General features: G+C 48.0%; 1 protein-coding gene across 1 annotated transcript in view; it reads right to left on the bottom strand.

The window, feature by feature from the left end:
• The window catches only part of tmtc1 (transmembrane O-mannosyltransferase targeting cadherins 1), a 200,838-nt gene that overhangs the window by 39,275 nt on the left and 146,359 nt on the right, over positions 1 to 15,204 (bottom strand). Inside the window, exons 9-10 of the mRNA XM_085768906.1 lie at positions 6,122 to 6,289; positions 522 to 635 (exon numbers count right to left, since the gene is read on the bottom strand). Of these exons, the coding sequence (XP_085625032.1) occupies positions 522 to 635; positions 6,122 to 6,289 (282 nt within the window). The remainder of the gene's footprint in view (positions 1 to 521; positions 636 to 6,121; positions 6,290 to 15,204) is intronic.

Below are 15,204 nucleotides of genomic sequence, written 5' to 3'. Positions count from 1 at the left end.
AGCTTTTTATTGTGGTTGTGTGGAGTCAGTTCATTTGCTGGGTTGTTTCTGAGTCATTAGGTTTGGTAAATGACTGTGGAACTGTGTTGTAGTCATGATCATAGCTGAAATAAGAATCTAAATAAAATCTGGACAATATTTGATCTATACTCTGACTCAAATGGAGCTGTACTTAGTGGGTGGACAAGTGTATAATATTAATATGTAGACTGTAGCAGAGTTAAGTGGTTCGCCACAACTTGAATTTGCACAACCACAAGGCTAAACATCAGCAGCAGAAAGAGGTTTAAAGCAGTAAAGAGGCTCTGTAGAGTTCAAGCAGCTCTCCCACAACATGTCTACACAGGAAGTGCTTTCAGTCATTTTTCTGACTCTATTTTAATCAATTCATGTTGATAGTCACTGAGCACCAGCTTGTGTTTTACTGTGAACACGGCCCCAGACTATGTTTGCAGTCTTATGCTACACCTCCTGTGCACACACGGAGTTAGAGGCGGCTCTGGTTTAGTGTGGTGTCAGACCTGAGGGCGGTGGTGTAGTGGTGAATGGCCTCCTGGTGCCGGCCGCTGTCTTTCAGGAAGTTGGCAAAGTTGTAGTGGACCTTGGCGTTGTGAGGCAGAGTCTGGATACCAGACCTGAAACAAAGAAGGAGGAGGAAGAAGAGAGAGGATGAGGATGAGGATGAGGCGTGCTGATAAAGCAAAATCCCTGTCAGAACAAAAGAGGAAAGAAACCTTTAGCCTCATCTGGACTGGATTCATGTGAGGGGGTGAGATGATTTAAAACAACCTGCCTCAGAGTATGAATGGCAATTTTATCACTTTAGATCTACAGCACATTACAGCCTCTGTATGTGTTCAGGACTTCACCCCCACTCTAGTCACAAGTACAGCTGCAATTACCCAGAGTGTGTCTGTGAACCTGTCATTTAAACACAGAGCAACTGACTGTTTGCACTCTGTGACTGTGAGCAACAATTTTGATTTTTTTTTTCAGCTCAGTGTGAAATCTCAAAAGACACATATGAGACCAACATTTAGACACGTTCAGGAACTACATAATATGGCACACAAAAAAGCCCATTAACATGCTGGTTCAGTTACTGTCTGATACAGACGACAGTGACAGGTTGTGATGATTCCCTGGGAGGTTCTGGGTTAGGATTTTTTTTTCCCCTTAAAATTTATAAACATAATTTGCGGTGGACGTTACAGAACTTATTTAACAGTGAGCCACATTACATTGCAGACCATACCCTGTCATTTCTCATTTATCAAAATGGACTAAATCACTGAGGAGCAGCAGGATTTTACAAAGCATTAACACAGATGGAGTGACATCAATCTGTCCAGACATGGACTGAAGTGATTGGTGTCAGAGCTGAGGGACAATTACCTGACTTATTAAACTGACATAATTTCATACAGCTCCATCCATTGTGCATATATATAATTTCATAAGATAAAATAACACAGTTATTTCTCTGCAAATGATGTTACACATTACCTCTTGATTTATTACTGTGCAGGTGTTTTTTTCTGTTCTGTTATTTCTACCTATTTTTATTCCGTTCTTTACCCTTATTGCTTTTGTTTATTCTTTTGGTTTTTTTATATTTGGTGTGTTTTATGTGTAATCTACTGAATTCCCCTCATGATTAATAAAGTATCTATCTATATACTTCCCTGCAGGCTCCTACCACAGACAGTCCCTCTGCTGTTCCTGTGTTGTTCAACAACCACACAGCCACAAGTTCTAGGAACCAAACCCACTCAGCTGTCAGTCATTCAAATGGCATCGTCTTAAGTGTAAACCCGTCCTGGGTCCTGTTCAGTCTGGTCTCGTCACATGTCCATCTCTCGGCGCTCCACCTGACACTCCCTCTGTTAGAAAGTCTCCTTTAAATGTCAGATCTCTGAATGATAGGACTCGAATCTGTCCAGACTTTTTTGTGTCACATAACACACAGTTATTTTGTGTGATCACTGAGACCATGGAGGAAAATGATCCACTTATTGATACCACCCCCCCCCCCACACACACACACCCCCACCCCCCTCCTCCACCCCCAGTCTCACAGACTGGGACCTGAGGACAGGGGCAGACAGCTTGTCAGGTTTCATAAGAAGAATCGTGAATGCTCTCACTTCTCTTTTGAAATTTTTTATCACTGCAGAGGTTTTTAGATTTTTTTTAAAATCAATAGCAAGCAGAGATGGACAGTACTCGACCCCAGTACTTGAGTAAGAGTACAAATACTACTGGTCAAAATTTACTCCATTACAAGTAAAAGTAGCTCAGTCGACATGTTACTCGAGTACGAGTAAAAAAGTACTTGCTTTTAAAGGTACTTAAGTATCTAAAAGTACATTCTTTTAAATTTACTTTAAGTAAAAGTAAGAGTAGGTGTAAATTTCTTATTTTTCACATCAATGAATGACTATATTTTTTTCTAAATGGATTTAAGGACCTTTTAAAGCAGAAGTAAGTGGTCCGGTCGTTTTTACTAATGCTGCGTTCCAGGCAGGCTTTTGAAATCGTAAATTACAGCTTCAAGTCACAACTTACGACTTTGTAGCGTTTCAGGCAACCCACTCGTGTTTTTCCGACCTGTTTTACCGGTGAAAGTCACTATAACGGCCACTCGTAACTTCTGACCGGTGAACTCGTACCAGATCGAACTGGTACCACTTCACGGTCGGAAAAATACGAGTTTCCTTGAACGCACCATAACAGTCCTCGTCGCTACGTCACCACATTCACGGCGTCCCTTGGCTGCACACACAGCCCTGCATGCCGTTCTCTCTCCTCATTGGATAAAAACTGTAGGATACGATAAATGTTTTCTCTTCGGCTCAGAGCAGAGCAGAGGGACTGACAGACCCGTGTTTCAGTCCAAACACTCTATGTAAGTGATTGCTGTCGGAAGATATAACTATTTAAGACTTATATTAACACAAATATATCACTTACTTCTGCTTTAACTCTTGTTTCTGAGAATGAACTCTTTGAAACCAGCTGCACTGATGTGCTGCTTTTAGGGGTTAGCGTTTCCTTCTTTGACAAACACAGCTTGTGTCCAATAGGATTTTAGAAAAAAAGGGAAAAAAAAGAGCAGACCTGAAAGTAATGAGTACTTTTCAGCCTTCCTAGAAATGAACTTGAGTAAAAGTAAAAATATTTGTCTTGGAAATGTATTCAAGTAGGAGTAATAAGTACCAAAGAAGTCTAATACTCAAGTAAAGTACAAATCCTCTGGATATGTTACTGTCCACCACTGATAGCAAGGACCCAGGACTATTGAGTCATTGATTTCACACAGCCTGTAAATGTGACCGGTCACTGTGAGGGTCTCACTCTGGTCTGGCTCTGACTCTCCACAGCATGGAGCTAATTGATGTTTGTGTGGTTCTAAACGCTCCACTTCTTCATCCTGTTCCCTGGGCTTTGCATGATTCCCATGCTGAAATACTCAAATACCCTCCTCATCCTGCCCAACCAGACACTATTCCCACATCTGTCTTTAAGGAGGTGTTTCAAACAGTTGGTCCCAGATCCCCCACCACTATAAATAACTCCATTGTCTCTGGGTTTGTTCTCTCATCGTTTAAATATAACTGAGTCCAGCCCTTTCTAAAGAGACCTGGGCCCAAATGCACAAAACATTTTATCTCACCACTGGGTTTTCTCCTAAGAACCATTCAAAAATGGTAAATTACTTTTAGTAAATGAACAGAGGAGACTTCCAGTCTGACTCTGTTGCTATGGTTGACGTCAGTTCTCATGGATGAGCCTGTTTGCCAGAGCCACAGCAATTGGTGGACATTGTTTAGGAATAATGAAAAACAGAGCCTGCTCAAGGTGTTTAAGGTCACCAATGACCTGCTCCTGACTATACGCTGCTAACTCCTCAACCTGGTCCTTCAGTGTACTATTGGACATATGGCGCATTTCCACTAGCACGGCTCGGCTCGATACGGCTCGGCTCGGTTTGGTTGTGTTTCCATTACAACTGAAGTAAGTAGTAGTAGTAGTAGTGGTGAACCACCCTGAGCAGATCTCAGCTTGTGCAAACTTAAAGCAGAAGTAAGTGATCCGGTGGTTTTGGCTAACTTCCTGTCAGCCGATGGAGTTAGCAGTCCCCGCCCTCGTCCCTACGTCACCACATTCACGTGCATCCCTTGGCTGCACACACAGAGAGGACCGCCCCTTTATGCCGTTCTCTCTCCTCATTGGATAAAGGTTGTAGGATACAAGGAAAGTTTTCTCCTCAGCTTACAGCAGAGCAGAGTGACTGACGGACCCGTGTTTCAGACCAAACACTCTATGGGAATGGCTAGTGTGACGTCACGAGTCACTTCCGTGTCCAACTCCTGCTGCTAACGTATACAGCAATGCATGTTCTTCAGTGATGCCCCCCCAAAACACACACACACACGCACACACACAATCATTTATAAGTTACATAGAGACGTTATATGAGCTAACGTGTAGCGCTAGCTACTAGCTAACTTAGGGGAGCCTCCGTGACTGGACCACCGCGATCCACTGGCTCACTGGCCTCCTCCGGTAGTATTTACACATGTATACGGTCGCATTGTTTACGTTGTGTGTTTTAATTAATCCTGTAACGTTAACACATCACGGTGACCGCGGTACGGCATGGTGACAGACAGGCTCATTAATGTGCAGAGACTGTGAGAGGGACAAGGTTAACTTGCTCTGTTTCCTTCGTCCCCACAGTGACTCCCGACACTTAAACCTGAGCTGCTTCTATACTGAAAAACTCTGACAAGTCAAACTTTAGGATGTGTTAGGACTAATCTGTCTAACCATCTATGACACAGCTGATCGATCAAAATAAATCACAGAGTGAACTGACTCTCAGTCATTGAAAACAGCTGGTTCTTGAATGTAACTCGGTCAAAGTCAGACGTAACCTCAAGATTTTTTTGTCTGTCAGGATGATGTACATGCTGACAAAGTTAGACATATGTGCTCGGAGAAAATCACTTTGTTACTTTAGTCCCACGTTACGTTCATCTTCTCTCTCTCTCTCCCTTTTTTTTTTTTTTTTTACGGTAAAAAAAAAATATATTGTGCATTGAATTCATATGCATGAATATATATGTTTATTTATTCATAAATGAAAGCTGCTGTGGTGTTTTGACCCGGCTCTGCCTATTGTTTCTATACTGAATATCCTGTGATTGGACACGGAAGTGATGTTTTAGAATGTGATGACGTAGCCACTAGCCATTCCCATATAAGTGATTGCTGTCGGAAGATATAACTATTTAAGACTTATTAACACAAACATTCCGCTTACTTCTGCTTTAACCATAAGTAAAGAGCATTGTTTAGCCTTACTTCATACACCCTGGCTACATTCATCTGTCATAAGCAGCAGCCAAAATTATTATTGGTACAAGGAGATTTAAACACATCATTCCTGTTTCAGCTGATCATCACTAGTCATATTTCAAATGTAAAGTTTTATTGATCCATTTAAAACTTCTTTAGCCACGGCTCCACTGGTTATTTAAAGCAGAAGTAAGCGGAATATTTGTGTTAATATAAGTCTTAAATAGTTCTATCTTCCGACAGCAATCACTTCTATGGAGTGTTTGGTCTGAAACACGGGTCTGTCAGTCACTCTGCTCTGCTGTAAGCCGAGGAAAAAACTTTCCTTGTATCCTACAACCTTTATCCAATGAGGAGAGAGAACGGCATAAAGGGGCGGTCCTCTCTGTGTGTGCAGCCAAGGGATGCGCGTGAATGTGGTGACGTAGGGACGAGGGCAGGGACTGCTAACTCCATCGGCTGACAGGAAGTTAGCCAAAACCACCGGATCGCTTACTTCTGCTTTAATATCTAATGTGACATATGAATGTGTCAATGATCTTTGCAGAGTTCAGACTCTTTCTACACATTGTTTGCTTCTGTTTCTCTTTAGGTGTTGTGTTATATTCATTTTTTCTAACTTCATTCATTGTGTTTTACTTTTGTATTTGTACATCTCTATGTGAATTCATTAAGTTACAGATATATGGTATTAGTACACACACACACACACACACACACACACACACACACACACACTCTCTCTCTCTCTGATTACCGGAAGAGGGCCTCCCTGGAGAGCCAGACGTGGTTCTGTTGGACGGTCTTCCAGGAGAAGAGCAGCAGCAGCAGCAGCATGGAGACACTGAGGACGGTGGTCCCCCAGCGGCCCACCACCGAACACAGCCGGCCCAGGCCATGAGCCACCAGGATGCAGTAACCCATACTGCAGAAGGAGAAGAGAGGAAGACATTATTCACAATCCAGGATTTCTTTAGTCCTAGATCCTCTATGTCCTAAAACGCAAGTGTCTCAAATCCCTTGAGGTCCTGTGGTCTCACTTTCTCCAAATTCTCTGACCCTGATCATAAGATTAAAAAAAAAAAAAAAAAACTGGAATGCCATCTATGTCTGCTGTCATTGTCTCTCTCACACACACACACACACACACACACACACACACACACACACACACACACACACACACACACACACACACACACACGCACACACACACACACACACACACACACACACACACACACACACACCATTCTGTGTAGCTTAAGGCATGCAGGGGTTCCTCCAGTCTTTCCACACTGCTGCACAGTTTCCACCCAAGTGCAGCTACACTAAAATAGTGCACACCGAGGAGCAACACAAGAAAAGAACAGAAGGCAGAGACAGAAAATATCAGGGAAGGCTTAGAGCCGCATGACTTGGAAAACGTTGATAAAGTCGGAAAAATAACAGCAGAGATTAGAGGAGAGCTCAGTCAAGAGAGCGAAAGACACGGTGTGACGACCCGTGTGACGAAAGAAGACAAGAGGAAGAAAGAAAAGTGGCAAGAGGAGGGAGGGGGGGGTTGATGTGAGACAAGAGAAATCATCCATTACAACGCGTATCTTTTAAACGACTACAGCTCTCTGAAATGTGTGTGTGTGTTAAAGTCAGCCCTGACTTGTTTTTATCCATTTCTGCAAAACTCCTCTAAACCTGGTTTTTCCACTTTCTAGACTTGATGTGTGATGTGTAAAAACTGGTCCTCTCTGTCCCCCAACCACACAATCTCTTCCTCTATGTCTGTGATTGGTTGCGTGCTGCAAACTCCGCCCCTTCCATGTGCCCGTGGCTGCATTGGGAAACCCTGGGAAAACTCAACCATCACGTTCATGATATGTGATGTACTGTAAGGGGAGACACTACAGGTGAATAGGGGGGAAAAATTAAATAACCGCTATCACCATGAAACTTCCCAAGTTTATCACTTACATTAAGACAAATATTCTTTGTATTACAAGTTTTGTCCAATTTTACTGTGTGTTTAAATATGTAAATGAGGCAATATCTAATGAAATATGCGCTATTTTGCATACATTTCCTGAACCAAAATCTGAACAATGGATAAAACTACTTTCAAAATTCTTGTTTTATTTTGTTGACATATTAGAGTCAGAAGTTTTTACAGAGGGGATTTTGGATATCAGAGGGGATTTTGGATATCTCTTTTTATCACTATCAAAATACTGTCACCAGCCCTAAAAAATCTAATTTTGCCCTGTTTTTAGGAATAAAACGTTGTATAAATCAGACTTTGAATAATATATCAACAATCCCCTCTGTAAAAACCTTCAGAATGTAGACAGGAATGAAACTAGAAGGTTTGGTGTCTGTAAAGGCTGCTGAAGTGGAGATTTCAGTCCTAGAGTCTGAGGAAAAACTAATTTTGAGAAAACGGCCTTTAAAGACTTGTACTGTAAAATTTGACATGACAATTTTTGGAGCCTACATCATTGTTCAGGAGAGAGAGAGCTGTACAATGACACCTGACATGACATGGGTCAGACAACAGGCACAGCATGTCACAGTATCTGTTAACTTTTGGTGAATTTAGGAGAAATCTACTGATGATAGAGACAAAATGAAGTAAAATAACCACCTTAATGTGGATTTTCTACCATTTCTTTCGACTTTTCTGAAAGAATATGTTCAGGAAGAAAGATAGCCCAAAATCTCAAAATTGATCAGTGCATGAAAAAACAGTGTTATATCTCACACAGGCTTCGCCCTCTACTGGACTCTATGGGTATATCTCTCCTCCAATCGCGTACGCGCGATGGCCCACTGAAATTTGCATGTACGTAGCCGGCCAGTATGGCGTGCCTACCTTTCCCGCCCTTAGCGGGCTATATAAGCAGATGCACCGCCAGCTGCCCTCATTCCTTTTTACTTCAGCGTCGGCGAGTGCCCACTGTCACACTAGCTCCAAGGATGGAGTCGCCGCTTCAGGAACAACGCCTCTGCCGGCCTGCCCTAACGGCATCATCGCCCCGGCAGACCTACATCTTCTTTGCTTCGAGCGTCTCGGGAGATATTCCAGCTGGGCGCGCAACTAGCAGCAGCAGCAAACAACCTCGGTGTGCTGGGCGTAGCAGCGGCGGCTTCACTCCCGCGCGACGCCCCCCCCTCCCCTGACACTATGGAGTATCTCGGCCGGACCATCGGTCAGATGAACAAGACAGGAGTTGCTACTGCTGCCGGACGAGTGATGTCACTGTCGGGCGTCGGCTCTCGCCACGTCTGGCTAGGTCTCACCGCCCTCCCCAGAAGGGACCGAGAGGATCTTCTGGCTGCACCGGTCTCTTTGGCTCCTCACTACGGTGACGCAGCGGCTAAAGAGGCTGGAGGAGGAAAAGGCGCAGCTGAGCCGCCATCTACCGCTCGCTGTCGCCGCCAAGGGAGAGGTCAAGCTGCCCCGCCGCAACGCTACGGCGAGGCGGAGAGATCGCCGCCAGCGACGAGGCTTCTCCGCGGCGGATCCCCCAGCTGACCCGCCGCAGCAACGCCCCGCACGGGACCCCAGGGCGTCCCGTCCCGCGGCGGCTCGCAGCACACCCAGGCCGAAGCTGTCCTGGGGCACACAGCGACCAGAGTGACAGTTAACGGGAGGGACGGCACCGGCAGGCTGCCTCGCCGCCCTCCCTCATTGTTCATATGGTTCTGTATGTTCTGCTCGTGTTCACTGTTCTGTGGATGTGAAAAATGTTTCTATTAAAACATGTTACTCCACTAACAGAGCAAAAATTCCCCCTCCCACCTCCACCATGCTCCCCGCTTGCCGCGCAGCCCCGGCCGGTGTAGTCACCGCTACACCGTCGGTCAGGCTGCCGGTGGCTTGTGTTACACCGTCACATCCCCGCAGCGGGCCCGGCAAGCAAGGCCCCCCGGTCACGGTTTCACAAGCACACTCACACAACACACCCTCTACCGTCCCCGTTGTGGGAGACGCGGTAGAGCGGAGCACCGTTGTCAACCGGGTAAAAGCTACCGTTGTCCCTCTATATGAGCGCTACAACCGGCGAGGCTGCACAAGAAAACATCGCTCCCCACTGGTTGTAGCGACCACACGGTTAGCCCCGCGCGCTGCTAGCCGACACCGTGTCACTTCCACGGTGCGTCCGGCTCAGCGTGTTGACCGGCTGACGAGCGATGGTTGTCACCGCCGAGCTAACGGCTACAGCGGTGACAAGCATCGTTCACAGCAGCACGGCAGGGCTGTGTTTCCGGACAACGAGACGGCTGCCTCATGCTCGTCTTACCCGCGCCGCTCCAGTGAAGCGGCCGGGCTAACACGAACTGTCTCCCCGGTAAACAGCAGTGGAGCGATGGTTGTCACCGCCGAGCTAACGGCTACAGCGGTGACAGGCATCGTTCACAGCAGCACGGCAGGGCTGTGTTTCCGGACAATGAGACGGCTGCCTCACGCTCGTTTAACCCACGCCGCTCCAGTGAAGCGGCCGGGCTAACACGAACTGTCTCCCCGGTAAACAGCAGTGGAGCGGCCAACGTGTCTGACCGCTCTGGTCCTGTGGCTGTTATTTCCACGGGCGGATCTAACAGCAACAGGGACGTCATGACGGTGAGGTGCCGGGCGGCGGTGGTGCGTTCAGGTGACACCACGCCGGCTCGGACAACAGAGATGCGTTCACGGACGGCCCCGCGAGCTCGGACAACGGGCCTGGTGCGTTCAGGGACGACTCAGCCCTTTCACAGAGGGCCCCCCATGGGCCAAACTCCCGTTTATGGCGGGTTTGGCGGCGGAGAGGGCCGAAATTGTGTACCACAGCTTTCTAGAAGCTGCTCCACAGCTGTCTGCGCGTCCTCTCACGTGTTTTTACGAAGCATGGCAGAGCAGCTGCATACTGACAGACTGGCTGGACAGGACCCTCAGACTAGGATATTCTCTCCAGTTCTGCGGGCTCCCCCCAGCGTTCAGGGGCATACAAGAGATGAATCTATCCTCTCAACAAGAGATAGAGTCCTGCTATCAAAACAGGCCGTGTCAATTGTCCCTCTTCACGACAAGGAACGAGGTTTTTACTCCCCATACTTTTTGGTTCCTAAAAAGACAGGGGGCTACAGACCCATCCTGGACCTCCGTGCCCTGAACACACGTATCGGTCGCAAAACGTTCCGCATGCTAACCACAAGGAGGCTGCTGGTACTCGTCCAACCAGGCGATCGGTTCTCAACCATCGACTTGAAGGACGCTTATTTTCACGTCGAGGTGGCACCAAAACACAGGAAGTTCCTGCGTTTTGCATTCCAGGGAACAGCCTACGAATACAACAGGCTGCCATTTGGCTATTCCCTGGCCCCTAGTACGTTCAGCAAATGTGTGGACGCAGCGCTACAACCGCTGCGCAGCCAGGGGATGAGGGTCTTCTTTTATCTGGACGACCTCATCGTGATGGCCAGGTCCAAACAATGGGCCATTTTTCACACAGTTCAGTTGATACTTCACCTGACCAAGTTGGGTTTTGCCATCAACTGGAAGAAGAGCAACCCCCAACCAAACCAGCGGGCCGAATACTTGGGGATTGTGCTCGACTCTGTCAGCCTGAGAGCCACTCTGTCGGAGTCCAGACGGACAGCCCTACAGCAGGAGGTTCTCAAGCTGCAACAGGGTCCACGTGTCACAGCCTTGACCGTCATGCAAGCACTGGGGCACATGGCAGCAGCTCACCCGGTGGTTCCACTAGGACTGCTGCACATGCGTCGCCTGCAGAGATGGTTCGCCAGCCTACGCTTAGACCTCAAGAGGCAGAAGTTTCGGCTGCTGACGGTCCCCCCAACAGTGCGGGGCAACCTGCAGTACTGGGGGTCCCCACGACATTTGTTGACCGGGACACCACTAGGACGAGTGACCTCGTACACGTCGGTGTTCACGGACGCCTCCCTGATGGGGCGGGGAGGCACCTGCCTGGGGAGGGCGATAGGTGGTGTGTGGCCTCCGGGGGAGGACCGCCACATCAACCTCCTCGAGTTACAGGCAGTGTTCCTGGTTCTCCAACACTTCAGTCACCTGTTAAGGGGGAGACACGTGTTGGTGAGGACCGACAATCGCACCACAGTCGCTTACATCAACAGACAGGGCGGTGTACATTCCGCTGCCCTGTTAGCGATGGCGGAGAACCTGTGGTCATGGGCTTCAGAGCACCTACAATCTCTGAGAGCCCTCCACGTTCCAGGAATCGAGAACAGGGGGCCCGACCTCATGTCAAGGGGCGGCCCCCTGGAAGACGAGTGGAGACTGCAACCAGAAGTGGTACAGCAGATCTGGACACGATTCGGGAGGGCAACAGTGGACCTGTTTGCCAACAGGTCGAACACCCACTGCCCCCATTGGTTCTCCCTGAGCCCGCAAGACCATCCACCCTTGAGCCCCCCCCCCCCCCACCCCCTCCGTCTCATCCCCCAGCTACTGGAGAGAGTGAGAGTGGAGCGGCTGAGGGTCATTCTGGTGGCTCCCGACCGGCGGTCGGCTCCGTGGTACGCAGAGCTGACCACAATGATGGCGGCCCCACCATGGCCCATTCCCAAAATCCGGGGGGCGCTGTCACAGGAGGCAGGCGCGATACAGGCGCTGCCGATCCTGGGCCAGTCACTTCAAGCCTGGGCCCTGAAAGGGACAGGTTAATGCGGACTGGGCTGACTGCGCAGGTGGTGAAAACCATCCAAGCGGCTAGGGCTGGATCCACCATTGCCTGTTACAGGGCTAAGTGGTTAGGTTTCCAGCATTGGTGCGAAGAGAGGGAAGTGGATCCACTGACATGCTCAGTGGGAGACACTCTTTCCTTTCTACAGCTTTTGGTTGATAGAGGGCTGTCTCACGCGACTGTTAAGGTTTACGCTGCAGCCATCTCATCATGCCATGAAGGGTTGGGCGGAGGTCCAGTCTTCGCCCACCCTCTGGTAAAACGGTTCCTACAGGGGGTCAGAAGGCTACGACCAGTGGCACGCACTTCTGTACCACAGTGGGAATTACCACTGGTACTCGAGGCCCTCACAAGGGACCCCTATGAGCCTTTGGAACGCTCCTCCTTAAAGGTGTTGTCGTTCAAGACAGCGTTGCTTCTTGCTCTGACGTCAGCCAAGAGAGTGAGCGAATTGTGTGCCCTGTCAGTCCACCCGAGTTGTTTACTCCTTCGTGGGGACCGCAGTGGTGCCATCCTTAAACCGAACCCCTCCTTTCTTCCTAAGAACATAAGGAGCTCATTTCGGTCCAGAATCATCCAGTTGGAGGCTTTTCACCCTCCCCCTCATGAGGATTCGAGGGAGGCGAAACTGCATCTCCTATGCCCTGTGCGTGCGTTGACATACTATGTCGACCGAACAGCCACTGTCAGGAACACCGACCAGTTGGTCGTGTGTTATGGTGACGGGATGGCTGGCAGAGCCCTGTCCAAGAAACGCTTGGCGAGGTGGATGTGTGAATGCATCCTCTCAGCCTACAGTCAAGCGGGTCGAGAACCGCCCACTGTGGTCCGGGCGCACTCCACAAGAAGTGTGGCGACGTCTACGGCCCTGTTCAGTGGTGCGAGTGTTGAGGACATATGTACAGCGGCATCGTGGTCTTCACCCTGCCCGTTCATAAGGTTCTATCTCTTGGATGTATCAGGCTCCTTCTCCAGGTCTGTGCTCACTGTAGGGTCACAGGACATGTGAGAGGAAGGATGTGTCAAGTGTTTTTTAATACTTGATCCCCACAGGGTGTCATGCACCTGCATTGGACTGTGCTCTGCTAGGACACTGTCAATGAGGTGCGCAGGAGGTCTAGGGTTGAGACCCCTGCGAGGTTAGACCACAACTTCACCCAGCCTAGTCAGGTGCTGCTAACTGGGATGAAGTTGGACCCGTTATCACTCCATACGGTGGTTAAGATTAATAAAGTGGTGACTGGGTCTTGGTACCTAACCGGTAGCTGGTGTGGTCAGTGGGCGGAGCCTCTCCCGCGGCAGGGAGTACATAAATCGGGGCTTCGCCTACTGTACCCATAGAGTCCAGTAGAGGGCGAAGCCTGTGTGAGATATAACGAAGGTTACGATATTGTAACCCTAGTTATATTAACACAGGCGGAGCCCTCTACTTAGGGCCCTGCCGCTCTTTCGCCTTACGCTGAAGTTTGGTGGAATGAGGGCAGCTGGCGGTGCATCTGCTTATATAGCCCGCTAAGGGCGGGAAAGGTAGGCACGCCATACTGGCCGGCTACGTACATGCAAATTTCAGTGGGCCATCGCGCGTACGCGATTGGAGGAGAGATATACCCATAGAGTCCAGTAGAGGGCTCCGCCTGTGTTAATATAACTAGGGTTACAATATCGTAACCTTCGTTTTTGCCTGTAGTGTCTCGCTGCACAACCAGCCGGATGTCATTGGGCTCAGATGAGGTGAACTCATTAAGTACCAGAATTCCTTCAGGCTTAATAACCTGTTGTTTCTGCTCTATCAATAAGGCTTTTCCAGTTTATTGAGTTAGATGGGTGAACTTGGGGGAACAAAAGGAATCTTGAGCGAGGCCTTGGCGGTAAAACAGAGTCTTTGTTGGAGCAGCTACACCGGCCTTCACGGCAGCAGAGATGAGGCGGAGGAAGAATCAAAGAAAGAAACCACGGTACGGAGAACAGGCACAGAGAGAAGCAGTGTCAAACACAGAGAGAGAAAAGACTCAAACAGCTTCCCAGAGCTGAACTACCTGTAGTTTACAGTCAAGAGCACAATGACGCTAGATACAATACAGTTGCTCAGTGTGTGTGTGTGCAACTGTTGTGATGCTGAAACCAAACAGTGTGTGAATCACCGCTGCAGAAAATGAGATTATACTACACTAATTCTCTTATGAATAACAACTCAATCTGCTTGTTGATGCACGGTGATGCACAGCTGCTACACACACACACACATACACACATACTGTATTGTGTTGGTGAGTCACAATAGACATGCACGTCCTCTCCTCTTTCTAAAATAACATTCCTCTGTGTGTGATTGTGTGTGTGTGTTCTACCACCTCTGTCCGCTTTGAACTTCACAGGAGTTGGTTCTTGAAAAAATGTATAGTGTTTCTTTTTGGCTTTAGGATAAAAGAGGTGGGATGAGGGGTCGGCTCCCCCTCTCTGTACTGATGTCAATGAGCTTCTACCTTTCTCTCTGCGAGGACTTTTTACTCATAGACGGAGCAAAGTCTGTCTTTAATTTAAATGTTTGGTGACTTTAACAGACGAGGTTGTGCTAATAGAATCAGGAGCTTGGAAATTAATGTGATTTTAATGGGCAGCAATTTAGGTTTTTATTTCCATTTTCCATTTTCTCCAGTTTTCTCAATATAACAAATGTGCAGTGCTGAATAGCCACTCCAGAGACATGCAATCAGTATGGGTATACATCAATCACATAATACACCAATGAGATGTACAGGAATGCAAAAAGAAAGAAAGAAAAAAATCAAACAGTGCAATTTTCCATTTTCTGACAAGAGAAGCAGCAGAAGAAAAGTGAAAGCTCCTGACCTGAGGCTGAATGCCACAGTCCACCCGTACACTCGGCCTTGACCTTGTCTCGCTTGTCTACCGCAGACACGAAAACACCTACAGTGTCATTGTGTCTGGCTAGTACATGGTGTTTTGTCATGGCTGATAGGCTGGGGACAGTTGCAACAAATTCCATTTGAATATGGAAGCACATATGCAAATGCAAATGTATAAGATGAAACATTTTTAGCTTAAAATAGGCACAATATATCCATTTTATTCCTCATGATGAACACAAGAGCCAATTATATTAAACCATGAGAGACTAAGA

Source organism: Trachurus japonicus, chromosome 23 (genome assembly GCF_045865225.1).
Source record: "Trachurus japonicus isolate A0001 chromosome 23, Traja_1.0".
In the NCBI taxonomy this organism is placed as follows: Eukaryota; Metazoa; Chordata; class Actinopteri; order Carangiformes; family Carangidae; genus Trachurus; species Trachurus japonicus.
This window is presented reverse-complemented; position numbering and strand designations above follow the sequence as displayed.